Source organism: Mchenga conophoros, linkage group LG20, assembly GCF_057382185.1.
Source record: "Mchenga conophoros isolate Kocher_MC1m ecotype Shallow Benthic linkage group LG20, M_conophoros_male_GT1.1, whole genome shotgun sequence".
Classification (NCBI taxonomy): domain Eukaryota; kingdom Metazoa; phylum Chordata; class Actinopteri; order Cichliformes; family Cichlidae; genus Mchenga; species Mchenga conophoros.
This window is the reverse complement of record NC_140545.1, coordinates 32,340,652-32,367,947: the sequence shown is the minus strand read 5'-3', so window position 1 is coordinate 32,367,947 and position 27,296 is coordinate 32,340,652. Positions and strand designations below refer to the sequence as shown.

Genomic DNA, 27,296 nt, shown 5'->3' with positions numbered 1-27,296 from the left:
TTGTACTGTCATTAAATACACATTAGTGGGAAAATAATTTATTTAGAAAATAATATACGAAATTATGCATGTCAGTTAGTGCCAAACATGATCTGATACAATATATTTAATGTGAAAACACTTGTGCACTGACCTAAAGTGGTTAATTGTGGCACAGGTCTGTGTTCTTATGGCAGTTTTGTGGAAAAAACAATGTGATTCTTCCACAGACAGCAGTATAAAAAAACTTCACAAAATGAATTTTGACACCAAAGACAAGAATACTTCACTGTACATCATGTTGTAACATTTCCTTTTGAAGGGATCACTTGAAATGTTTAGACACCAGTGTGACATAAGGCTTTCTGAATAACCACAAGTCCTGTCAACACAGAGTCAGGGCCACTGGAGCTCATTTCTGTGCACAGAGCCCATTTTGACTGTCAATGTTTTGCTGTGCAGAAAGCTTCTCCAGTAATGTCCAAACTCCTTAAGTAACAATGAATTTCCATGGGATGCTACATCTCCAAAGGTCCAGTTCCCACCTCTAATTGAGATGAGTTTGGAGGTTTTATTCCGTTATACAGAGTTAATTTTTCGGCTGTGATTTTGCTTCAGTTTCACAGTCCTTGCACATTTTCAGTCATATTTCCTAGCAATCGATTGTTCTCGATAGCTGCGTAAGCTTGCGCTGGTTGTCAATCACCTTCAGGTTTTGGATATAGTGCCGGATGTTTGTGGAAGTCCGCAGAGGAAAGGCGTGATCTGAATCTAGAAAAGATTAAAATCATGCCTGAATCTGCACATGTTTAAGTTTTTGTACTTTTGTAGAAACAAGGTTAAACTGAACCTTCTATAGATCTTATGAAGAAAATATTAAAAACTGTCGAATGGCATTAGAGATGTGGCTTACATGTAGACAAGCGAGTAGCAGCGCCTTCCAGAAACATACGATCTGCCAGGCCTCTCTGTGGAGATGAAGGCACTGCAGAGGGAAAATAAAACATTATCTTACCCGATTTATGCACAAAACTGCATTGTATGTGTTTACTCCAACATGCATGTGAATTACTTCCAACTTTTCCTGAATGCATACAGTCTCAAAGGTATGAAGTCAGTGGGCCCGATCATTTTGCTGCCAAACTATCACTTACCATAAGGTTGGCTTCTGCATCCTCGAACGATTTTCACTGTTTTGGCAAGCATTCGCTACGACAAGGTGAGAAAGGAAACTCTTCAAGTCAGTCTATACTGAGGATATGATTTGTAAGGAAACAATTACATAACAACATTTGAAAATAACTTTTCCATACCATTTTCTCAAAATTGACCAGTTTGTCTACGTAGTTTGCGTTTCCCTCATGGATAAACGTCATATCTAGATATAGGAAGGGACAGAAGTAATTAGTATCTTAATAATAAGGACTTGCCAGTGGATTTGCGATTTACTGGTGTCTGTTACCTTTCAGCAGCAGAGGCATGAAGGGAATGTAAGGAGGACTGAGTTTAGCTATAGCCAGTCTGTATGCCCTGTGGTTGCGTGAAGGGTCCTAAAAGAATAAGCGAGCATAGCGCAATCAGACCATTAGAAACCTTAAAGAAAATCTATTGTTTAGGACATTTATAAAACTTATTCAAAGCTGAGTACATAGTATAATTTACCATGAGTCTCTCAAGAGAACAGTAAATCCTTTTTGTCTTGCTGGGTATTCTCTGTAACAGACCAGCAAAAGATTGCAAAGTCAATTTTAAAGTATTTGTTTAATAAGTGTGGCAGAACATTTATTATTATCATGCCTGCTGCCTCAAGGGGGCTCTCACCTCCCAGGTCTTGTAAAGCCTCTGAATTGCACTGTTGCTTAAGCCAAACATCACAGCAAAGAATGAATTTAGATTCTTCTGCTCCTTTAATCTGTGATGGAGAGGACACATGACTGTAAATAAAGTGCAGTCCTTGAAGTGGATGGATAAAGTTTAAGATGGGGGGACAAAAGTAAGTACAAAGGTCCTGCCCGGATACTCACAGTGAAAATACCTGTATGATTACAATATATGATATTAAGCAGGATATTAATGTTTACTGTATCAATTTCTTTTTTTGGTATAAGACCATGCTAATTCTTCTAAATGTATACTATATACAAAAAAAGTATTGGGCCGCACCTCAGTGGATAAAAAATGAGTTGGCCTGGATCTTTTAGTTTCAAAGAATGAAAACCTTAATGCTTCTGCTTACTAAGACATTTTCAATGTCTTAGTAACAATTCAATGGTTCGAATGTTGTGGTAACAGTTTGGTGAAAACCTGTTTCTGTTCCTGCACGACTATGCTCCACTGCACAAAGCAATGTGCACATATTTCACACATTTCTCTGTGAACCATAAATAATAATGGATTGGATTTATATAGCGCTTTTCAAGGCACCCAAAGCGCTTTACAATACCACTATTCATTCACTCTCACATTCATACACTGGTGGAGGCAAGCTACAGTTGTAGCCACAGCTGCCCTGGGGCAGACTGACAGAAGCGAGGCTGCCATATCGCGCCATCGGCCCCTCTGGCCAACACCAGTAGGCAAGTAGGGTAAAGTGTCTTGCCCAGGGACACAACGACCAGGACAGAGAGCCCGGGGATCGAACCGGCGACCTTCCGGTTACAGATGCGATTCCCAACCCCCTGAGCCACGGTCGCCCGTGGCCAAACGTTTGCACCAAACCATCTGAGGTTTCAATCAACAAGTCTAAACTATGAGTTGCTTACTGGTAAAGTAGATGCACCTATGGTATGACTCTGAAAGTCGTAGATGACTTCCTTGTTGTGTCATTACATTAAAATGTGACATTGACCTTGAAGCTGACGTCACTGAGATTTAAACTGAGATTTGATTTATAGTAGATGCACCTATGGCATGAATCTCAAAATCCTACATTGCGTCATTCTTGAGTTATCGCAACCATAAACTTGACTGTCCACACCGCCCACCCGGTAAGGTGATGACAACACCCCATCGGCCTTTTAGGGCCGGGAAAAAGGCAAGACATGCGTGAGGTCAGTAGGTTTCACTGTTGAGATGCTTATTTGTTCAGTGGCCAACCTGCTTTGGCTAAATGTATGGTTTATGCAATTAATTCTTACACTGAAGCGATCTTGATAAACTTCTTGAGCAGCATAGCACGTTTCACGAGGTCTTCACATAGGCACAGCTCAGTCAGTACCCAGTGCTGCACCTCATTAAAGCGACGCACAAACCGCTCTAGGTTAGCCGTGATGGCTCCAGGGAATTTGTGGCGCCCAAAAATGTAGTAGACCAGCTCCACCTGGAGAGACACAGACAATGAGTCACAACCACTGGCATAATTTAAACACACCGTGAAACAAGCAGACAGGAAGTCTTTTGCAGGTATCTTTTGTTTCTTTAGAAATGTGAGGCATGCAGGAAATGACCCAAATAATCTGATGGCAGAGATGATACTGGTAGATAAAAGGCGGTAAAGTTTGAGAGTCATGCAAAGTTCTTTGTTGCACGAATGCTACTTTGAGCTTTGGTTATGTATGTCAGTGAGCAAATAAACAGCTATGGGCGTAGTGGCCATGAGATACAAAACACAACTACAAAGGGAAATCCACAACATTTAGAAAATGCAACAAAAACAACAATTCAGAGAAAAACAAAAACAAATGCAGAACACTTCAGAACATGCATAAAGAATGTACAACAGGCAAATACACTGTTGAGAAACAAAAAGGCTTTAAAACCAAAAAGGAAATGCTGTTATAGGTTCCCTCGCCACCAAAACAGTCTTCTCCTTCCTGCATGGTTCTTTCTTCTTTCTCACTCCCGTCAGGCTGTGTTTGCTCAAAGGGGATTACCAGATCATTGTGTATCACTCTCTAATGTTGTAGGGCTTTTATCTTACAATATAAAGTACACAGAAATAGCAATTTTTGTAAAATATGCTATATAAATCAAATTCAATACAATTAAAGTTAATTACTAGTTAATACTCTAGTGTTCTGAAGCAGTTTTGAAGCAGTTGATTGGTAAAATCAAACGAAACATCAATCATAGCCGCCAAGTTACCTCGTGCATGGCAGTGAACAACTCCCAGTCATAATTGGTGAGCTCACTGGCAATGTCTTTAGAAGACATCTGTTCAAGGACGTCAGCGCTTCCTTGCTCTGGACCCTGCTGCTCCTTTAGAGGTGTCTGACAGAGAGAGAGACGGCGCAGTGGCAGAGAGAATGAAAATCATCAGGAACAATGTTGTTCAGGTGAACATTTAATGACTCGCCTTATAGTTGGGGATGCTGCTTTCAACAAAACCATAATATGAAAAACCATAATAAACAACAAACATATTTAGAATATATCCCGTGAGTTAAATCCCCTCCTCATTTTCTATGAAATAGAATAGGATGATATTAATCGTTACTAGTTCATGACCATGCTACAGTACTTTATGGTGAAACTTGGCTGTGAGATGAAAATGACATGAGGCTTTTATTAGGTGTTGCAGGTACATAAATGCAAAATATAGGTTGTTTTAGGTTTGGCTGCTAGGTAGTTGCTATGAAACATAATAATATTGTGTATGATTCAGCTTTTGTGGCTATAAATGAGATGTTACTGTTACAAAATTAAATGATAGGATGTTTTCATAGGTGCTGTACATGCGTAAATGCAGAAAACAGATCCTTTTAGCCTGTTGATAGTTGGTTGCTAGGCAACATCATAATGTCTGCCATAGATAACAACCGGCAGCAATATCTGATGTAGATAAAGGACATAGGATGTACCTGTCTTCCAAGTCTGGTTGCTCAACCCCTGATTGTGTAGGAGGAGTTGGTGGACAGACAGACAACGAGTTCATGTATTTTAATAAGTGTGTTTTAATAAACTAAATAGACCAAAAAATGGTAAAGAAGTTATGGAAGAAAACAAATCCTCACCAGTTGTTCCACTTCGCTGATTGTGCAGATGAACAGTCTCTCGTTGAGTCCCAGGGCGGTGTAGACTGCAGTAGCATCCAGCTTTAGCTGAACTCTTTCTGTGCGCAGTCATAGGAAACAGAGTAATTTTCACCGTAATTAAAAAAAAGGAGAGCATTTGAAATTCTGTGAACACGACATAGGTTTGATGACAAACAGAATTACTCATCTGTTAGTACATTAGTCTAGCAATCTACAAAAAACTGATTATTTTAATGAAAAATAAGTGTTGGTTCTAGAAAACAAAACAAAAACATATGACTAATGCCTCCCACCTCCTGTGGAGTTCATTTTGATGAGGACATGATCTTCTCCAGCTTTTCCTAATGCTGACATTATCTCCTGTACAGATGTATTCACCGGCAGCATCGGAGTGAGAGGTTTGTTGTCTGGCCTGTAGATCTCATACAACACTAAATCAGAAGAGGACAGAAAATAAAATGTCACATCATGCTAATTTGGTGATTAATTTAAAGACTAATGGTGCCTGTTAAGTTACTGGATACTGAGATTGTTGTCCTTTATTGACATATTGCGTGACACACACGTCACAAGCACTGATTCTAAACCCTTTTCCCAACATCTGTCATCATGGCCATTCACGTGTTCATTTAAACTAACTCTAACCTGGATATGGACTTCAGCTTAGCATTTAAAACATTTTTGACTAGTTTTACTATTCCATCAATCAATCAATTTTCCTGTAGACTCCTGGTGGAGCATAGGGCTGCAACAACACCACGCCAACGGACTGTTCTGGGGCGTTCTCTTCAGCTGGGTTCACGTCATTCAGGCGGCCAGTCCAGTGCTTGCCTTGTGAAGTTGTCGGACGGTTTTCGGAGTGTGTGACCTATCCAGCCCCATTTTCTCTACTTGATGCCTTGACCGACCAGGTTCTGGCTGGTTCTCTTCCACAGGTCTGTGTTCGAGATCTTCTCAGGCCATCTGATGTTAAGGATGTGTCGCAAGCACTTGCTGATGAAAATCTGTATCTGTATCTCGGACCCATACAGGAGGACTGCTTTCACATTGGTGCTGAAGATGCGGATCTTGCCACGCTTTCTATTCCATACTGCTATTTAATGCATATAGTGACCAAGTTGAACTTTATATTCAGTATTTTTAGTGAACATTAAACATGAACATCTAGCAAAACTGTTTATACTGTTTAGCTATATTTCAGACACAAATTTAGCCAGGTTTGATTTTGAAGTTGTTGGTAAAGATAGATGTAAAAGTTTATGTATGATGTTTGTATGATTTGCCATCAATTTCAGGTCGTTTCCTTTTTTCCATTTATTTAAATATCCCCCACTAGACTTCTATCCTTATTATGGGGATTTGGTTTTCTTGATTATTGTCAGCTGTAGTGTTTGAGCTTTACTCACCTTTATCATGTGCTCTGATTGGTTGAACCCTCCCAACTGACTCCTCAAAGTTTGAAAACCAATCAAACTGGTGGTTCTGCCAATAATATAAAAGGCGACTCAGTGACACTTCAGCGACATTAAACTCTCTAATGGCAGTAGAAAGACATTTCTTACACTCTGTCACACTTTTTGGCAAACATCCCAAAGGGTTTAAGCTCCAGTAGGACTTGTAGTATAAAGAAAAACTTTCATTTTGGCCTTTAGCCTCTGTCAGGGTTATCAAAAATATACTGCAGATACAACTTTAAATAGAACACATTTTAAGTAGAGAGTTTAAGTAGAAAAGACAAGCTGTGATATATGTCTGGTATACATATCCATCAATCCACTCAAATGTGTATTTTTGGGGAGGAAATTTTATTTTTAGTAGAAAATTATTCAGCATACATATTCACCAATAGATATAAGGCCAACTGGGCCTTATACCTTATGAGCCCCCCCTCAAAATAAATTAAATATGTCATGGCTGTGTCCAGGCAGGGATAGAGGACCCAAATGTAGACTCGAAAAGGGCAGATGTGAGCTTTAACAGCTTTATTGCTGGACACAAACTGAACTAAACCGAGAGATACAAACATAAGCTAAACCGGTAAGGGAGACAGAACACACAGCTAGAGTGAGGGTACCATGCGACGACGAGCAGTAGAAGACACGGACACTAAATACACACACTTGGTAACAAGGAAGTGGTGCACAGGAGGGCGACACACCTGAATCTAATTGCTCAAGGGAAGCAAGACAGAATACACTAACCTGAGACACGGACCCTCAAAGTAAAACAGGAAACACACAGACAGACCCTCCAGACACAGACTCAGACACACGATACTGACTAGACAGGAAAGGCGGGACCGCGGCAGGTAAACAGAGGGTGCACTGAGTACAGGGACATGAGGAGCACAGGAACCAAAACCTAAAGAACTTGAAATGCAAAACAGAAATCAAACCCTGATATATATGAACCAAGATGAAACCAAAGACTAATAAAAAATAACAATACAAAATCCAAAACACTGGGTCACTGACCCAGGACTGTGACAAAATATGGTAAAGGATAAAAAACTGGTTTAAAACCATAGAAAACATACTATTTAAAAAGTGCTCAAATATGATCCAGTTAAGGAATACCTTAAGGAGTTGCTACTGTAAGAGAATTTTCTTGGACATGATATCTCTGAAAAAGGGCCAATTTTCTTTACTTAATGGGTTGTTCCTCATACTACAAGAGTTGCTGGAGCTTCAGCCTCTTAAGACATCTGCTCTTCTCCATGCACCTTTGAAGTAGGCGAAGTTGTGCCAGAAACCTGTACTTTGTTTCCACACACTCAATAACTTACCCTGCTCAGTGACTGATAGCCATTCTCCAACCTGAAAAAGTATAGAAGAATTAAAGTGTTAAATAGTATGCGAAGAATATCTATGACTTGTGAATTGTTAAGAAATATGAAACATGATCTGATAGTGCGTACACTTTTGTCCTCCTCCTTTCTCTGAAGTCCTTCAGCACGTTGAACAGTTGTGAATTCGGTGCCATATCTTTCTTTAATCTCTGTTTCAACCCCAACATTAAAATAAAATGATTGATGAAAAAAACATACTGACACAAAAATCACACAGTGATATGTTTAAAATTTTAATTTATGACTTTGAGGCTGAGATCTCACCTCCAGAAAGTCCAAGGCAATAGGGTCTTCTTTCAGGTGAAGGCCAAACAGTGCCACCCACTGGCCAACCAACTTTACTACTTTCTGCTTAATGTTGAGAACATAGGCAGTCTTCTCCTGCTCTGAGCCCTCAGCAAGCTGTGCCTGGTAAGTGCAATGTTGGTTAAGGGTATAACACATAAGACCTTAATTACAAAATAAAAACAACATTAACTATAACAATTTATTCTGGTAATAAAATGCACTGAGAATTCCATTATATTACAAAAATACACTATAATACAGCTTTGTTTGACTACAGTAATTCTCATAAACAACACTAGCTTCACTGTTGTCAGTATAAATGACACTGTAGGATATTGGTGCTGTAGTGCAGGACAGAGCTGGCTGGAGGGCATGAAGACTTTGTGGGTGAGCAGGAAGTCACTCACACAAGAATCTGCAGGGACACAATCATCACCATAATACAGTGATTACAAAGTAACTGACTTGGTCTGAACATTTTTTTCAACAACAGAAAACAGGTATCTGTAATCTTAACAGTGTCACCTATAGCATCATTTCCATTACACTCCAACTTTATTGTTTCCAGTAGGTGTTCCAAGATTTTCTCAGGTGTTCCTGACATAACTGTGTACCTGCAAAAAGCAAGACAGAAAAAAAACAAAGAATAACTTTCAAAACCTTGTGTTTGCCTTACATTGATCCACATAAATAAAGCAATAAATTAATTAAAAAGTATTTGTTGTGTAAATGTTGACTTGTTATCTCCTCAAAAAGAAGAAGCACAAAAAGTCTCTTGACGTAATCATTGCATAGTTTGTCTAGCAGACTGTGTTTACAACACTTTGAAAGTTCTTAGCTGTATATCACAGCCGCGTAGACAATAGCGCTCTGTCTGTTTCAGATCATAGCTTTACTGTGTTTGCTTAAAACACTTCACCTTCCAGCACATCTCTAATTTCCACACCCCTCTTTCGCTCATGATGCTTTTACATGACGCTACCTCATGTTATTAACTTTTGTGTACTCTCTCACATACTTTGTTATGCTCTTGTCTATTTATGCTCTCCTCTTTTCCTCTTTTCTTTCCCTCACCCCTCCACAGCCAGCTGATTGCTGCCCCTCCCTGAGCATAGTTCTGCTGGAGGTCTGTTTCTGTTAAAACTAAGTTATTCTTCTCCATAATCACAAAGTGCTTGCTCATGGGGGATCGTCTGATTGCTGGGTTTTCTCTCCAACATCAAAGGATCTCTACAATGCAATATAAAGTGCCTTGAACTGTTTTGAATTGATTGCTATATTAATCAAATTCAATTCAAAACTTTGAGAGCACAAAAAGGGACTGAATGTTCAGAGAATAAATGTTCTTTTCAATTGTGTAGATTTACAAGTAAAGAGAAGAAAGTGGTTTAAACATAATCTAAATAAGAGTCCTGCATCAACTTAATTGACCTTCATACTTGATAAAGTGGTTCAAGACTGATAACACGTCACTCAGAAAGGCAGGGTTAAAGTCCGCCTATTATGTGAGTGTTAGGTAATACTCCATTAATAAACGGTTAACCACATCTTTAAAAAAAATTTATGTAATCATCACTTATTGTGATGCAGTGTTTGTATTAGAGCCATGCATTATCAGCCCACACCCAGGCAAAGCGTCTTCATGATCATAAACCTACTTGTAAATTAACTGCAGTATTTTATAGAAGTTAGTAGGTCAGAGTCGCTTACTTGCTGCTGTTCCCTGCTCCTCCTTGTTCAGTCGAGTCTGCACTCTTTTCCAACACCAGCACAGTCTTTCCGTGCTCTTCCAGTCGCACTGTATTAGCCTCCACGTCCTGAAGGACAGAGAAGGATGACAACCAGTTTGAAAAGTTATTTGAAAATTTGCGTGAAGCTCACATCTCTTAAATTGTCACATGGGGCTACATGTGTTCAGTAAGCACCCGATGTCTGACAGACAACTTCTGGTGATAAAAATGCAGTAAGAGGAAATCCAACAAACCTTGAGGATCCTTATGAAGTCCTGTTTATCAACACGAAGGAAATGACAATTGTCCTCTCGCAAGATGATGGTGGCGGCTCGAGGTTGCTCATTTAGCAAAGCTAGTTGCCCAAAATCCTCACCTTCATGTAGAGTAGTCACCAGACCCTATATGCACACAATACTCTGAGCTATACAGCATACTTGAAATCAATTGCAACGTGTTTTATTAGAGACAGTGGGTTTTATTAATTTGGAACCACTGGCTTTACCTTGCCGTGCGTGATCACATTTACAGAGCCTTTCCAGATGATGTACCAAGAGGTTCCTTTATCCCCTTGACTGAACACTATATTGAAAAACAAGCAGAAAGAAACCACATCAGTCAGTCATATATCTTTCTAACCATTACAACTCCTAGAAGATCACACCTTGAGAGCACCTTCCTTAAAAGTACTTTGTTAAATATGGCTTTAACATTAAAGAAATGGGTAGGATTGAAGAGAAAAAAGACCTGATGATCTTCTTATCCACAGTAAACAAAGAAATTAATTATAACATTAGACGGTCTGAATAGTCTTAATCTTATTTTCTGGAAACAATGAATGTTTCACAGAAAAAGATGCTATTTTCTGTGCATAAGAACCGTATTATCGTGTGATTCAGCAACACAATGAAGCTGTGTAAACTCACAGACTGTTCCAGCTTTGGCATGTGATTCAAAGACCAGCACTGCTGCCAGCTCCTTACGCACCTACAGGCACAGCAGGACAAGAACAGACAGAAGCGCACTGATACCTTTTGCTATCATTGTTGTAAATGGGTTTTTCTTGATTTTCACTTTCATATTTCCAGTGTATTTTTAACATTTCTTTCATGTGGCATAAAATACAAAAGAAAAATATTATGGTTGATGTATGCAAGTAGAATAGTGTCTTTTAAAAAAAAAATATTTTAATAAAATATATCAGATCAAATCCATGGTTAACTATCACGAAAACTTGATAACAGTTCACATTAAAAAAAAAAATCAATATGTAGAGCCTTTAAAAATGTTAGGGGAGTTTATAGAGACTGACTGAAGAGGAGAGATGAGCGGCAGCTTTGACGTGGAGCAGCTCCTCGTAGATAACCTCCAAGTCCTCGGGACTCCTCTGACTGGGGCTGTAAAAAAAAAAGGAAAGAAGAAGAACATAATAAGCCAAACAAAACAAAATACAGTAACTTTGCTAGCACCTTGAACTTGTTGTAAGAAGCTTTCTGACAATACAATACAGGTTATCATGAGGAAATGCTCATGTAACAACTAAACAAACTGACCATTTACGTAGAATCATAGTGAGCAGAGCATCAGGACCAAGCTGAGACAGCAGAGACAGAGCTTCCCCTAGTTCATCCTCTGAATCCTTCTCATTCAATATGTGGTTAAGTCCAAACTGGGAGTCTTGGAAGCGATAGAACTGTGTGTCCTTGTCGAGGAAATTCAACTCGTGTTTCACTTTGATTGAGACAAAACACAGAAGAGAAAATAAAACCCTTAAAATGAAATGCAAGAATGCGGTTAGACAACTCCAACACACACGTTGCTTTAGAAACAACAACGAGGCAGATGAGTAAATTTTTAGATAAGTTTTATGCCGGTCATTTATAAAACTTTAGATATATGGAAATAAATGCAAATGCTTTCTGAGTGAGTTCCTTCATTTGATGATGAAGCATTTCTGTCCTGATTGGAGTGGTCTCTTCCAGGAAGACAGTGTCTCATCCAAAGAGCTTAAGTGGTTAGTGAACACTTGACTGACTGAAATAACAACGCAAAACAAATGTCATGGTAGACTCGGTCACCAGATTTCAAGATACTCGAGCATGTCTGGGACATTTCTAAGTGCTACCAAAAGCATTATCATCAGAATACATGAAAAGTAATTTGTTTGGACATTATTCCACATTCATCTACAGTTCACAAGAAGCCCTAAATTCACCCAACACATGACAAGTATCCTTCCTATTTTTCATCAAAATACTAAATTCTTCCCCTCCTTGAATCGCTACCTTATCGTGGTGGAGGGGTTTGTGTGTCACAGGGATCCCAGGGGCTATGTTGTCTGGGGGCTTTTGCCCCCTGGTAGGGTCTCCCATGGCAAATTGGCCCTGGGTGAGGGACCAGACAAAGAGCGATTCATAAGACCCTTATGAAAAGGACATCGAGGGAACAGTTTACCCTGCCCGGGATAGGGTTACCGGGGCCCCGCCCTGGAGCCAGGCCCGGGGAGGGTGCCCGAGGGCGAGCGTCTGGTGGCCGGGCCTTAGTCCATGGGGCCCGGCCGGGCACAGCCCGAAGAGGAGACATGGGCCCATCCTCCCGCAGGCCCACCACCCGCAGGAGGCGCCATAGGGGTCGGGTGCATTGTGTGCCGGGTGGCGGCCAGGAGCGGAGGCCCTGGCGGACTGACCCCCGGCTGCCAAGACTGGCAATAGGGACATGGAATGTCACCTCTCTGGTGGGGAAGGAGCCTGAGTTAGTGCGTGAGGTTGAGAGGTACCGGCTAGATATAGTCGGGCTCACCTCTACACATGGCTTGGGCTCTGGAACCAGTCTCCTGGAGAGGGGCTGGACTCTGTCTCAGTCTGGAGTTGCCCCTGGTGAGAGGCGGCGGGCTGGGGTGGGTATCCTAATATCCCCTCGGCTTGCTGCCGGTACGTTGGGGTTTTTCCCGGTGGACGAGAGGGTTTGTTCCCTGTGCCTTAGGGTCGGGGAACGGGTCCTGACTGTCATCTGCGCTTATGCGCCGAGTGGCAGTTCAGAGTACCCAGCCTTCTTAGAGTCCCTGGGGGGGGTGCTGGAGGGTGCTCCACCTGGAGACTCTGTTGTCCTGCTGGGAGACTTCAATGCTCACGTGGGTAACGACAGCGAGACCTGGAGGGGCGTGATTGGGAGGAACGGCCTCCCTGATCTGAACCCGAGCGGTGCTCTGTTATTGGACTTCTGTGCTAATCACAGTTTGGCCATAACGAACACCCTGTTCGAACATAAGAGTGTCCATAAGTGCACGTGGCACCAGGATGCTCTAGGCCGTAGGTCGATGATCGATTTTGTAATCGTATCAGCAGACCTGCGACCATATGTTCTGGACACTCGGGTAAAGAGAGGGGCTGAGCTGTCAACTGATCACCACCTGGTGGTGAGTTGGATCAGGTGGCGGGGGAAGACGCTGGACAGACCTGGTGCACCTAAACGCGTAGTGAGGGTGTGCTGGGAACGTCTAGCAGAGGCCCCAGTCCGCGAGATCTTCAACGCACACCTCCGGCAGAGCTTCAACAGCATTCCGAGGGAGACTGGGGACATTGAGTCCGAATGGACCATGTTCAGCGTCTCCATTGCCGAAGCTGCTGCATTGAGCTGCGGCCGCAAGGTGGTTGGTGCCTGCCGTGGTGGTAATCCCCGAACCAAATGGTGGACACCAGAGGTGAAGGGAGCCACCAGGCTGAAGAAGGAGTCCTATCGGGCTTGGTTAGCCTGTGGGACTCCGGAGGCAGCCGACAGGTATCGACAGGCCAAGCGGAATGCGGCTCGGGCAGTGGCTGAAGCAAAAACTCGGGTGTGGGAGGAGTTCGGAGAGGCCATGGAAAAAGACTTTCGGGCTGCCTCGAAGAGATTCTGGCAAACCGTCAGACGTCTCAGGAGGGGAAAGCGGTGCTCTACCTGCACTGTGTATAGTGCTGGCGGAGCGCTGCTGACGTCGACTGAGAAAATTGTCAGGCGGTGGAAGGAATACTTCGAGGACCTCCTTAATCCCACTGACACGTCTTCCGAGGAGGAAGCAGAGTCTGGGGATGAGGGGAATGACCCGCCAATTTCCGGGGGCGAGGTCACTGAGGCAGTTAAACAACTCCTTGGTGGCAGAGCCCCTGGTGTTAATGAGGTCCGCCCCGAGTTCCTGAAGGTTCTGGACGTTGTAGGGCTGTCCTGGTTGACACGCCTCTGCAATGTTGCGTGGAGATCAGGGGCAGTACCTGTGGACTGGCAGACCGGGGTGGTGGTCCCCATCTTCAAGAAAGGGGACCGGAGGGTGTGTTCCAACTACAGGGGGATCACACTCCTCAGCCTCCCTGGGAAAGTCTATGCCAGGGTGCTGGAAAGGAGAGTTCGTCCGTTAGTCGAACCTCGGATACAGGAGGAACAATGCGGTTTTCGTCCTGGTCGCGGAACACTGGACCAGCTCTTTATCCTCTCCAGGATACTTGAGGGTGCATGGGAGTTTGCCCAACCAGTCTACATGTGTTTTGTGGACTTGGAGAAGGCATTCGACCGTGTCCCTCGGGGTGTCCTGTGGGAGGTGTTGCGAGAATATGGGGTGTCTGGCCCATTGCTACGGGCCATTCGATCCCTATACAACCGTCGCAAGAGCTTGGTTCGCATTGCCGGCAATAAGTCGGACTCGTTCCCGGTGGGTGATGGGCTCCGCCAGGGCTGCCCTTTGTCTCCGGTTCTGTTCATAATTTTTATGGACAGGATTTCTAGGCGCAGCCAAGTGGCGGAGGGCTTTCGCTTTGGTGGCCTCAGAATCTCATCTCTGATTTTTGCAGATGATGTGGTTCTGTTGGCTTCATCGGGTGAGGGCCTCCAGCTCGCACTGGAGCGGTTCGCAGCCGAGTGTGAAGCAGCGGGAATGAGGATCAGCACCTCCAAATCTGAGGCTATGGTTCTCAGCCGGAAAAGGGTGGAGTGCCCACTCCGGGTCGGGGATGAGTTCCTGCCCCAAGTGGAGGAGTTCAAGTATCTCGGGGTCTTGTTCGCGAGTGATGGGAGAAGGGAGCCGGAGATCGACAGACGGATTGGGGCTGCAGCTGCAGTAATGCGGACGCTGCACCGGTCCGTCGTGGTGAAGAGGGAGCTGAATGTAAAAGCGAAGCTCTCAATTTACCGGTCGATCTACGTCCCTACCCTCACCTATGGCCACGAGCTGTGGGTAGTGACCGAAAGAACGAGATCGCGGATACAAGCGGCCTCTCCCTTAGAGATAGGGTGAGAAGTTCGGCCATCCGGGAGGGGCTCAGAGTAGAGCAGCTGCTGCTCCACATCGAAAGGAGCCAGCTGAGGTGGTTCGGGCATCTGACAAGGATGCCCCCTGGGCGCCTCCTGGGTGAGGTGTTCCAGGCATGTCCCACCGGGAGGAGGCCCCGGGGCAGACCCAGGACACGCTGGAGAGATTATATCTCTCGGCTGGCCTGGGAACGCCTTGGTATTCCCCCGGATAAGCTGGAGGAGGTGGCTGGGGAGAGGGAGGTCTGGGCCTCTTTGCTTAGGCTGCTGCCCCCGCGACCCGGCCCCGGACAAAGCGGATGAAAATGGATGGATGGATGGATACTAAATTCTTCAAAAGTTAGCTCTTCAGTTCTTACCATGGAGAAGTATTCCCTCATCCACTAAGACCTGCCATATTCCCACTGCCTGACTTCTTGATTGGAGGCCTTCATTTTGGGTCATCAGCCAGTCAACAAGGTCCTTACCGGAGCAACATTGCCTATGAGAGAAATTTGCATGTAATTAAGAGACACTGTTACTTTTAATCATGAACTAAAGCACATCGCCAGAATAGGTACCTGTATGTTTTGAGGTGATGCTTTCTATCTCGGATCAGACCAGGGTTCTTCTCAATCATGACACTATATACTGATCTGGCTGCCTTCACCACGCGATCTGAGAGAAACTTGATAAACATGAAAGATAGGTGAAGTTAGCAAATACAGCAAAGTTACTGTATTAGGTGAAGTGTTTTTTATAAACACAATTTCTGCCAATTTTTGGGTTGGTGAAAGGCCGAAGTCAGCAAAAGAAACGAGTGTTTGTGAAAGTGAGGAAGACAATTTCCCCCTCAGTTTTGAACAATGTTGTGTGTGGAGACTTCTGTAGGTGTTGGAGTGTAATGGAGTGTTTGTGGGGGTTGCATAGGTGTCAAAGTGTAATGGAGTGTTTTTGGGGGTTGCACAGAGGTGAAAAGGTGTTAAAGATGCAAACTTAAATGCTCTGAAACTTCACTGACTTTCCAGCTTCTGACTCTGGCCAGCACAGAGCAACAACAAACTGTATGACAACTCTGAACTAGTTTCCCTTTAACCTGCTTTGATGTCCCCACCACTCATTCTCAACAGCACACCTACACACACACACACACACACACACACACACACACACACACACACACACACACACACACACACACACACACAGTCCTGTTTTCATATCTTAGTGGGGACATCCCATTGACATAATGCTTTCCATAGCCGCCTACCCTAACCCTAACCATCAAAAATGAATGGCTGAACCTAACCATAACCTAATTGTAACTCTGACACTAAAACCACATTTTGAGTCTCAAAAATGCCTTTAAACTCATGGGGACAGGCATTTTGTCCCTATAAGGGTTGTTATGGGGACAAACAGACCACACACACACAAACACACACCCAGACACACACACACACACACACACACACACCATAATATAAAGGGTTGCATTAACCTAGACCATAACTTTAACCTAAACCCAAATCTTCAAATTTAGTGAGATTATGGGGGCTTTCTTTTTGTCCCTATAGTCCCAACAATATTGGTAATACAAATACACATAGCTGCACATAACACACTGAGGTCAGGCTTAAACTCACAAAGACCTGCACACAAGGGTGCACAACCTGCCAGCCACTCATGCAGAGGCAAAGCTTACGTAACAAGAATGTACTTTGTTTGTGGCTGAAATTCAGCTCTCCAATTTTAGACCTTCTCATGCTTTATGCTTTGTATTTTGAACATAAAAGAATTGATTTAAACTACCACCCAACGATATTTACTGTCTCAATGACTGACAGTCGCACAAACTTTAATTCTGCGCCTCCCTGGTTGACTCCCACAGGTCTTGTGATTACATGCTTGACACAGGCTGTGGATTTTCCCCTAGACACTGTTGTTTGTCTAAGGTGGTGACCTGGAGATTCACACAAAATCCAACACGGATTACTTCCTATATTCTTTTCTTAAGAATGCAATGCAAAGAAGCCAGCAACAGAAACTACTTTCTGTCTCCTGTAGGTTTCTGCAATTCATTCAGGATGTAAAAACACCTACTGTTTGACTTATCTGCTGACATCATGCCTCGATGACTCCAACACAGCCCCTGGTTTTCCCTATTTAAAGTGGGCCATAACACATCCTTGGTAAATCCAAGTTCACACAAAGTTGTTAATTCAAATTTAAAATTGCAATTAACAGCTGCGGGCACAGTGTACACTTTAACCTATCGCCCTGACACTGGACTCTTCCCAGACCTGACATCAACAGAGTAAATGCGTCCTGAGGCCTCTGCTGTGCCCTGCTGAAGTTAGTGTGTCGTGAGGTCACTTGTATTCCCAGAGGCCCATTTTCCCATGGGGCTCCTGCAGTCACATTCTCATGCCTGTCAACTCCCAACTTATTTTCTTGATGAGGCGACTTTCCATTACCTAACTCATTCCTTACAAAAACAACATCAAAAGCCATACATCACTGTGAGCCCTCTGCTGCTGACTATATGTGGTTGAGTCTGCTTCCTGAACTAGGCCATCTAATCCCATTATCTGAGAACTACAACACACATGTAACTGTTTCTAGTGAGTGAAATTAAAGAGCAAACATTTTTCCCACAGGTGTGCCAGTCAGTGACACAGAGTACAACACACACTCAGCCCGTGCATACACAGCAAAATCTCCAGTGTTAAATTAACACTGGAGAGTGTCTATATGGGTCCACACCTCTGAGTGTTAAATACAACACTGTTGAGTGTTAAATTAACACTTTTGACAGTGTTATATGTTTAAAAGTAACCTAGTCAGTTTTGAAGATTAACAATGGCTAACACTGAGCAGTGCTGATTTTCTAACACTGGAAAATAACTCAAAATGTTAGAAATATTCCAGTGATGTATATGCCATCTATAACAGTTGGACAGGCGGCCATAATATATTCATGACAGGGCACTATACTGTTGTTTAGGTAATTTTAAAGTCAGGAACCTACATTATTAGGTGATTTATGACTGAATATGTATAGTATAATACTCACGTGATCCATACTAGATCATACTCAAATTGTCAAGGAAATGATTCTAATCTGTGATTATAAATTACTACAGCCAATTTTTGCAGGACCAGGCAAAGAACAGCTGTTCTACAGGTTGTACAGTTTACTCAAACATGCTAGATGCTTGAGAAAAGCTTGTAATTGTCTTTATCACAGCTCAATTGGATTATCTTTTCTCTGTCTTATCCTTTTTGACTTAAATCTGATGGTGACTAAAACCATTAGTCATGCTCTTTTAAAATGTTTAATTTCATGCCTTTGTCTCATTCAGTGGAATATTGATGAGTGCAGCATTCACTGCATGTCTCCTTTGTAGGCGAGACATTTCTCTACTTTCTCTTTGACCTCAGTGGGCTGTGTTGTGTGAGAAGCACAGAGTGAGTTGACAAGCAGCTTCATCTTTGGGCTGATTTTTACCCCTCTCTTTCTCTGTGAGAAAAAACAACAACGCCACACTTCTTCAGCAAACACATATACCACAAACATGGGTAAAAATGTACGGTAAAAAAAAAAAAGCTTTTCAGAGATTACAGACAGATTTCCGTTTCCATTTCATGTTTGAATTGGAAAATGTTGGAGCACAATCAAACCTTGCTTATTAAAAACACCAATCCTGTACAGTGCTATCATAATGTATGATGCTCACTACTGACTTTTAGAATCGGGAGCAAACATTTGCTAAGCAACAATAACAAAAAAAAACCCCAATGAGGTTAGCAACACATGTCTCCTGCAGATTCAGTTGCTCTGTCCTCCCTCTGTGTCTTTACAAACCCGAAAATATTCACAGGGTTGATCATTTACCCATATGGAAAAGATATATATAAATCTTATAAAGTTTGTATCTGTCTTGTGTGAAACTTGTATTAAAAGCAGATATAAGATCCCTTGAAAAATTACATAAATGAAACTTGTATGTTTTGGATACTTATGAAAACAATATATGAAAGTAATGAGAAAGTGGCCACTTTCATGAGTAAATCATATAAGCCTTATATGATTCACTATATGAAGTAGGCCACATCTTATGCAAGTCTTTTATAAGTTTTTACTATTTCTTTTCCATATGGGTAGGAGTTGAAAGATGCACTCTCTGTACTGCTTTCTACCTTTTCTGTCGCAGGGAGACCACTGAACCTAAACAGAAGCCACTTTCCCTGTCAATTCTTCTTATCAGGGTTTTAAAGGTTCACTACTTGGCATGCTGTTGAAGAAGCTGAGATAAAGCAACATGAGGGGCCTGGACTGAGTTAGGTAGGACTCAGGAGAGTGGGGAGGGTCAATTTATTGTGGGCCTTGGAGTGCTCTTTAGACTCCTTATGACTGCTTGCCCCTGCAAGGAATGTGTTTTTTTAAAACTCGGTTGAGTAGTAATGCAGGATATTATAAACAACAAAAGAACAAGTTCAGCAGTTTGAGAGGATGCAAGCTCTGCAACTCTGAATTATACTGGAGGTCAGTAAAACTAAAGCCACCAGTGCAGTGAAACTTGTCAAAGGCTAACTAGAGTTTAATCAGCTAATTAGTGATAACCAACAATAGATCTCACATGTGCTTAAATGATCTTTCAGGACAGGGGTGAAGGTGTTTACACTCTGCTTTAAATCTTACCTCTGCTCTCACATTGTGGTTCTCCTTATGGTCAGAGTGAGAGTCTCAAAGCACCACTGAAATGCTGTTAAATGTTGGCACACATACCTGCTTCATAGTGTCCTTTGAATTCAGAGCCTCTGGCAGTGGAGTCTGGGAGAAACAGAAAGACATACTTTATACCCAGTGAACCGTTTCTCCATATCTAAAACCTCTAAAATAAAGAAAATAAATTGCTCGGGAGCAGCATTCCACAGGAACTAGCTGGGCTGGTTGTTGATGACAATCTTGTTGTAGCTAGTCTGAAAAAAACACAACCAAGCTGGACCATCGAGAAACGGAAAATTGTTTTCTTTTCTTTGGTATGAAGGTCACTACAGATGCATTATCTCAACCTGTGATGTGCCATTGTCTCCAACATGGTGTGGGTGGTTGTCAAGTGTGTGTAATGAAGTGGGAGGAAAGAGTATTTAGACCTCGGCAACAGAAGGTACATGGTTAAACTCTTTGAATTTCATTAAAACAAATATTTGCTTTAAACTACAGACTATCCTTTCATGTAAAAAGTAATTGAACCTGAACATTTAAAGATTAATACTGAAGCAGCTGCCACAGGTAAACAATATTGATGATTTTTCATTACACTCTTGAAATGCTCACTTAAAAGAGTCAAATCATTGCTATCTCTAACGTCCTACCATGTAAAAATATTCAACATTCCCACGTTTGTACTTTGACCCAAGTCAGACTTCCCCTTTGTTGCTTAGATTTTATGTTTTTATGACCATCTTGCGGCTGTTGTTGTCTGTCTGTATTCCCAAGGTAATTGGGTTCAGTGTAACTAATTGAAAATATAAAGGACACACTACGTTTCAACTTGCCTCACAGTTCTAATAATTTACTAGTGTCACTTTAACACAAATCTCTCTCTTTCTACTGAATTGATGGATTGTAAGAGTTGTAACAAAACAAAAAAAAGGTAAATATGCAGAGCACTCACGTGACATAGAAGACATGTAAACAAACAGTAGCTGATGTGATTCTTCACATCGGAGATAGACATCGGTTTCTCTGCTTCTACTGCACACACACTTTGTGGCATGTTTTATTTGGCCTGCTGTACAGGCAGCTACATCATGTGATATTAGCCTGAATGGACCACAATTTAGCTTGTAACCCAATTGCCACTGAATGGCAGTAACTCCATGAAACATTATGCATAGCATAGCTAATTTATGAGCCAATCAAAACAAACGTGCCTCGTAAGTTAAAAACATGTGGAGAACATTTCAATATCTGTTCGACAGACACACTTAGGAACCCTTATGTATGTGAGGTATTTTTTCTGCATTGTGTCCATGTGTCAGCACTGGTATGCAGGAGCAAGAAGTCCAGGAGGGATGCTGCAAATGATGACAGAAAAATGAGCTCAGCTGTGCTCTTATCTGCCTCATGTGCTCAGAGAAAGAATTAGCTTAACCTTCAGGGCTTATTACTAATAACACACGACAATGAATAGAAAGATTGGATATCACTCTACTGCCAAACAACTAAACAGCTTTGAGTAAAACCAAATACAGCATACAGGCTTGCTATTACCTGTTACAGAGTCAGATTCCACTAATGTGCTGGCATAGCACAAACAATATTTGAAATGCACAATGCACAATGTGAATGCATGCATTTGTCAATTTTGCATTTAGGATGATTTAGCATGTTTTCAAGTTCTGTAATTTGTCAGCTGTAAGATATCCCTCGGTTTTATCCGGTTCAGCGATACTTCTGACGTTCAAAAAAAGATTGATACTTTTATACTTCTAGATTAATGTGTTGTGCATCATAGTGTTATGGTAAAAAAAATCCAAAGCAATTGTTGCTGTTCATGCAGAACTTTTAACTAGTTCACGGAAGTATGACATTGATATTTGGCTGGTAAAAGCAGGTAGTTTGGGACACAGTCTCTGCACGTTATCTTTGGCCCCCTGATAGTTAAAAATCAGGTAAATTTAGAAGACTTTCAGCACTGTTATGTGTCTTCCTGTGACCTGGCAACCGAAACCTCCCTCATTTTGCATTCTTCTACAAACTCTTCTGTAAACTGAGCAAGGGTGTTTCAGGGAACGTGAACAATAAACAATGCACTATTTATAACCCGAGGTAAATAATAATAATGAAATATGCTTTGTTACCTTCCTGTGTCACCACAGCCAACTGCTACAACAATAGAGGAACCTGCTTCAGTCTACTTGGAAGCGTTCCTGAATATCTACAAAATGCAGAGACTCCAGCTGATTTACATAGTTAAGGCTGAGCTAATTTTATTTATTCTGTATATGACTAAAACAGCTGCTTAAATGGATGACATTCCATCTATTTTCCTGGAATCAACTGATGATAGGTTTTCAAAAACTAAGACAGTGGCAAGAAATGCTACCGCAGTCAGCCACAACCAAAAGAGAAGGGTTCACACTCCTTGGTCTGTTTAATAGCCAAAACATCAACATCAATAACAATGAAAACAAGCTATAATAATAATTCAGAGGGAATTTTGAAAAGTTGGACTCATGAAAATGCTGATGTCAATTAATTTGCTCTAACTAACTAATTTGTAGGCTTGTTAGCTGCAATTGTTTCTGCTGTGGTTTCTATAATGAGGCTAGTATACAGAGAAAGTAAGGCTGGGAAAACTAGTAAATAGAGCAGGAAAGGCAGCATAGTGACATCAAATAAACAGAGAAGTGCCACAAAACTGGGCTGTACTCAGTTACATGCACTGTTCACACAACCACACATTTTGCTCCCAGATCTTCAGAAATGTTCTGTCACTTTTCCATCTTTCCTATTTCAGCACCAAATCTCGAAGCTTACTTGCAACGTAAAGGATACTTTTAGGGCCTTTTAGGCAACATGTGTCAGACATTTAGGAGATACCAATTTGCATACCAAATTATGATTACAGTCTTTTACCCTCGCAGTAGCTCTACCAGCAGTGATTTCATATGAACTAAAGCAAGAAAGCAAATGACATCTTGGAAGCCCTATTTTGTGCCAACACCTCAAATTTATAAGCTTTTTATGTTATTTTATTTTTTCTTAATGAACGCTAAGCCTTTAAGTCACGTTACTTTGGAAATGAACGGATCAATATAAAAAGACAGTGAATTATGATGTCATCGTAGTCATCATTCTCATCTCTTCTTATCCGCATATTGTGACACCATGCAGTAAAAGCAATTCTTGCTTATGTTCCATGAAATATTCCGCAGTCGTTTCGCTTAAGTAAATGTATAAATATTAAAGAGGCATACCCAGCTGATGCCCCGTATTGTCTGTTTTTCCACCGAGCAGCGGTCCGGGAACACTTGGTAATTGTGAGTCCGAAAGAGATGCATCTTGTTTCGGATCAAAACAACCGACAAACAAGTTTCCCAGTCAGAAGATCTGCAGCTCGGCAGCTCTACACATTATTCACGGCACAGTAATCTGGATAGCCCCGTCTCACACTCATTACTGCACAGCGGCGACTCAACACGGCGACAATGTGAACTCATAACTCCGCATTTTGTCCTCCTAGTAATTCCAGGCAGGTCCTGCATCAAACTCAGATCTTGCTGCCTCATTGAGGTCGAGTCGTGTACTGTTCAGCCATCCCTCGCGGCACAGGCGCACTGTTGCTGCGTTGCGTGTGTGCGCTCTTTGGCTTTTCACAAGAAACTGCATCAGAGAGACTGCCTCTTCTGGCAGTTTTACCACCTAATTAAAAACGGCGTTTGACGTATTTAGCTTGACCTCGTGTGCATGTAGAACCTTAACATTTTGTCCTTCTGTTAAAACACGTCAGCGAGTAGACAAATATGATGTGTATATTTCAACTCAAATTCATTCTTGAATGCTAGAGATGAAATTTTCAAAGATGTCAAACCTTACTCAAGTCTTAGTCAAACAAGTAATTTGCTAAAAATGTGCACCCTTTCTGTAAAATAACTGGCTTATTTGTTACAAATTTGCATCATTTCTTGGCTGAACTGTTAAAAAAAAATGGGTGAATCCACACAAACATTGGGGTCAGGGGTATTAAAGGAGGTATAATGTTGCATGAAGGTACTATATAATAAAGTTTGTTTAGTACAGTAGTTCAGGAAAACACACAAGCTGCAGCACGTTGTATAGACCACACACTTATCAGGTTATCCAGCTGCCTGGCTCAACTGGGCCTGTAGGCAGAGATAAACTGCTTCAAGGGCAGAAAGTAATTTAGGTTTGAGGACAACACTTAATGCGTTTATGCAGTTCTAGTTCACAGGTGTTTTTCCTTTGGTGTTGAAGTGTTATGTACCCATTAAAGCTTTATGAAATCATAAAATTCATAACAGGTGTTCAGTTTTGAATGGATTTTTCAATATTTCTTCCTGTGATTCAAACCTTACACCTGTAGTTCACACTTTTGGCTTTTTGTGTTCGTTTATAGATGCAGGTGACTTACGTCCCCCAACTCTGGTGTACGCCGCCTTGGTGGAAAACTGCTGTTTCTGACGTAGTTCTCCATCAAGAAAACAGCTTGAACAAAATCTGTGTGAAGAAAAAACAGCACAATGATTTTATTCTTTAACAGTCGAGAAAGTAAAATGGGAAGGTGTCACGGTCCTGGGTCTCCTGACCCAGCGTTTTTAGTTCTTTGTGATTTTTGTATTATTGTACTTGTGTGTGATTTATTCTATGGCTTCTAGTTTTGATCCCTTGCCCTTCATTTCTCTCTGTGTCCCCTCTGTTCTGTGTAATTGTGTGTCTTTGCATGTTTGAGTTTCTTGTTTTCTGTCACTCTGCATTGTGCATTATGTTCTCATGGTTGGTTTTTTGTTACTCTCTCTAGTCTAGTCTCTTGTGTTCCCAGCTGAGTATTTCCCTGTGTATTTTGGTTCTTAGACCTCTGCCTTATGGTTTATGTCTCTGTATTTCTTAGTTGCTGTCTCCACTGTGTCAAGTTCGCGTCTCTGTGTGATACTTCCTGTTTTACTTTGATGGTCCGTGTCTCATGTGAATGCGTCCTGCTTTGCTTGTCTCGTCAGTCCTGATTTCTCCCAGCTGTGCCCTCCTTCTGTGTCTCATTCCCCTCGTTACTTCCCAGTGTATTTAAACCCTGTGTTTCTCTGAGTCAGTGTCGTGTCGTCCCTCATGCTGTGTGTGGATCTCCCTGTGAGTTCTTAGTTTATGGTTTCCCAGTTTAGTCTAGTTTTGTATGTTTGTTCTACCAGCAAATAAAGCTGTGTTTTGAGTTCACCTCCCCGAGTCTGTGAGTCCTGCATTTTGGGTCCAACTCCTGCCTGCCGCACAGCGATTCATGACCGAAGGTAGCGTTTTCCCTTGTCAGTTAATAGCAAAACAAGCAGATGTAAATTTGCAATGTCTTACATAAGGACAAGGAGACCCTTCTAAAAACTTAATTTCCCATGTTCTGTTATAACAGGATCATGTCTGTGTGCTGCAGGCTGGAAAAGTTATGCAAGAATTGTTTAAATCCCAGCTATTGTTCTAGTGCAGGGCAGCCCTTCCTGTACTGACCTCAGTGTCTGAGTCACTTTGCCAAACCTTTCCACAACACACACTGACCAGAGCATCCATGTTTTCCATGCTTGGCTGCAATTTGAGCTGTGTGTTCAAACCGCCTCTTTTGTATGTTTTTATTAAAAGCTCAGCACCTGTTGCTGACCTTTACTGTAGACATTACTGCTTCCATCTTGGAACCCTGTTACATAATCGTGTGGTAAGTGAACGGTGGCTCTTGGAGTACAGAAAACTGTACTTTAAAAGGTACCGTGAGGCACATTTGCTGCAAATGTTCAAAAGAATGATTTCTTACCATGTTTAGACCTCCGAGTCATGACAACAGTCACAATTGTCTCAAAATCCAATCTTAAAAGTAGCCAAGCAATCAAACCCAACCAAACAGAAATTACCGCTGAAGTTTAGTCGATAAATTTTGTGTTCTCTGACTAAACTGTGTGTTTCTCTGTGTCTTGAAAATGGCTCACAGGGGCTCTCTGATGCCACATAAAGAATGTTCACAACCAAGGAATCCGGTTTTCCTTCTTATGACCTCCTGGGGGAATTTAAATACAATAGTTTAGCTGATAAGGAAGAGCATATTGCTACAGTCTGGTTGATAGCATCTGAAAAAGTGACTGTCTTGATTGTCTTCTGTAAATAGCAACATATTACTGGGAAAACATTCTTTCAGGGGATTGATGTTTTGCACCAAATATCAAAAGACCTAAGCTGCACTTAGACTATGATCAGCTTTCACCCTGAAAATCCTAAAAATTCAGCAGTGGCGATTGCTTTCTGGCCCAGGGATTGAAATCAAATCTTATTAACTCGTTTGGAGATTTAGGTGACCTTGTTTTAGCTCCAGAGAATATAACCAGCAAAAAGCTCCAAGTTTCAAGGTAGACTGAATTTAGACTGTTGACACCTTGAACTCTTATGGACCCAGGTCTGCATTGCGTATCACATTCCAGGCTGGCACTTTGAAAATAAATGCTGCCCCCTATTGATGATGCACATGCCCTGCAAAGCAATTCACAGGGTATTTAGAAATTGAGCAACTCGCTGATCAGTTTCTTATAAAGAATGCTCAAAATGAAACAAACAAAAAAAAAAATGCAAGCATTAGTTATAGAATGTTATAGACTTAATTTTATTACAGCATCAAACTATAATGGATTGTTTTATGTGCAGCGCTTCTCTCTGTGTTTCTATCTCTAAAGTTGTATTTATTTGTGTGCGTGTGTTTCTATTTAGATCCTTCGGGAATGGGAGTGGGATTTCCTGCAACACACCCATGGAATGTACTTTGCCAGTAGTCTTTGTTGTGACTGTCTAGTGTCTCTCCATACACACACACACACATAAACACACACATGTCCGTGCACATACACACATTTTCCTTCCTTTATCCAAGCCAGTTAGCAGTGACAGGGAAATACGTGTTTGATCTGTTTGACCTTATGGTCTATTGAGGGCTGAAGCAGAAAGCAGAGCACACATAAGCAAAGACATTAAAGCAGTTGGAGACAATATTTCTGCACCCACTGCAACACTTTCACATTTGTCAACCACGTTCTTTCACTTCTAATCCCCGCTGTGCAGTCACATGTTGACATTTACATTACCGACTTAGTTTCAAATACTAAAAAGTAACAATTTAAATATATTATTTGGAGAAAAACTAGAATTTGAACACCTGTGATGGAAAAGTGCCTTTATAGACTGAAATTATCCTTAAAACCCTGTCAGACAAATCAGCAGGGGCTTTGTAAAGCACAAGATATTATGATTAAAATAGACATATAATATTCATTAATTAGCACAACGAACCAAATGGTCTGCCACAATTCCACACAATCCTTTCCTCTGCAATCAGTAACTCACCAATGTCGCAGTCTTATAAGATTCTTCAGTTTGATTACTTCAGTTCTTTAATTTGTCTGCTTTCCTTTTCTAGCCTTCGCTTCTATCATATGTCTCTCAGTCAGGGTACT

At 41.7% G+C, this 27,296-nt stretch overlaps 1 protein-coding gene across 2 annotated transcripts; it reads right to left on the bottom strand.

Annotated features, from left to right (window-relative positions):
• Positions 1 to 22: 22 nt before the first annotated feature.
• Positions 23 to 27,296, bottom strand: rapgef3 (Rap guanine nucleotide exchange factor (GEF) 3). Of its 2 annotated transcripts, XM_085261176.1 has the most exons (28): positions 27,187 to 27,296; positions 24,242 to 24,327; positions 19,867 to 19,911; positions 15,656 to 15,762; positions 15,455 to 15,576; positions 11,372 to 11,549; positions 11,131 to 11,215; positions 10,745 to 10,805; positions 10,324 to 10,400; positions 10,073 to 10,219; positions 9,799 to 9,905; positions 8,614 to 8,702; positions 8,425 to 8,503; positions 8,065 to 8,215; positions 7,870 to 7,949; positions 7,738 to 7,768; positions 6,359 to 6,434; positions 5,246 to 5,383; positions 4,932 to 5,029; positions 4,063 to 4,188; positions 3,117 to 3,298; positions 1,801 to 1,891; positions 1,642 to 1,692; positions 1,442 to 1,529; positions 1,293 to 1,357; positions 1,134 to 1,188; positions 893 to 964; positions 23 to 750 (listed from the first exon to the last, which is right to left on the bottom strand). In XM_085261176.1, exons 2-28 carry the CDS (start codon positions 24,302 to 24,304, stop codon positions 632 to 634), a joined length of 2,583 nt encoding a protein of 860 aa, XP_085117302.1. In that variant the 5' UTR covers positions 24,305 to 24,327; positions 27,187 to 27,296; the 3' UTR covers positions 23 to 631. The 2 variants fall into 2 exon arrangements, with proteins under 2 accessions (XP_085117302.1, XP_085117301.1); XM_085261175.1 differs by lacking the exons at positions 24,242 to 24,327; positions 27,187 to 27,296 and adding an exon at positions 23,067 to 23,431.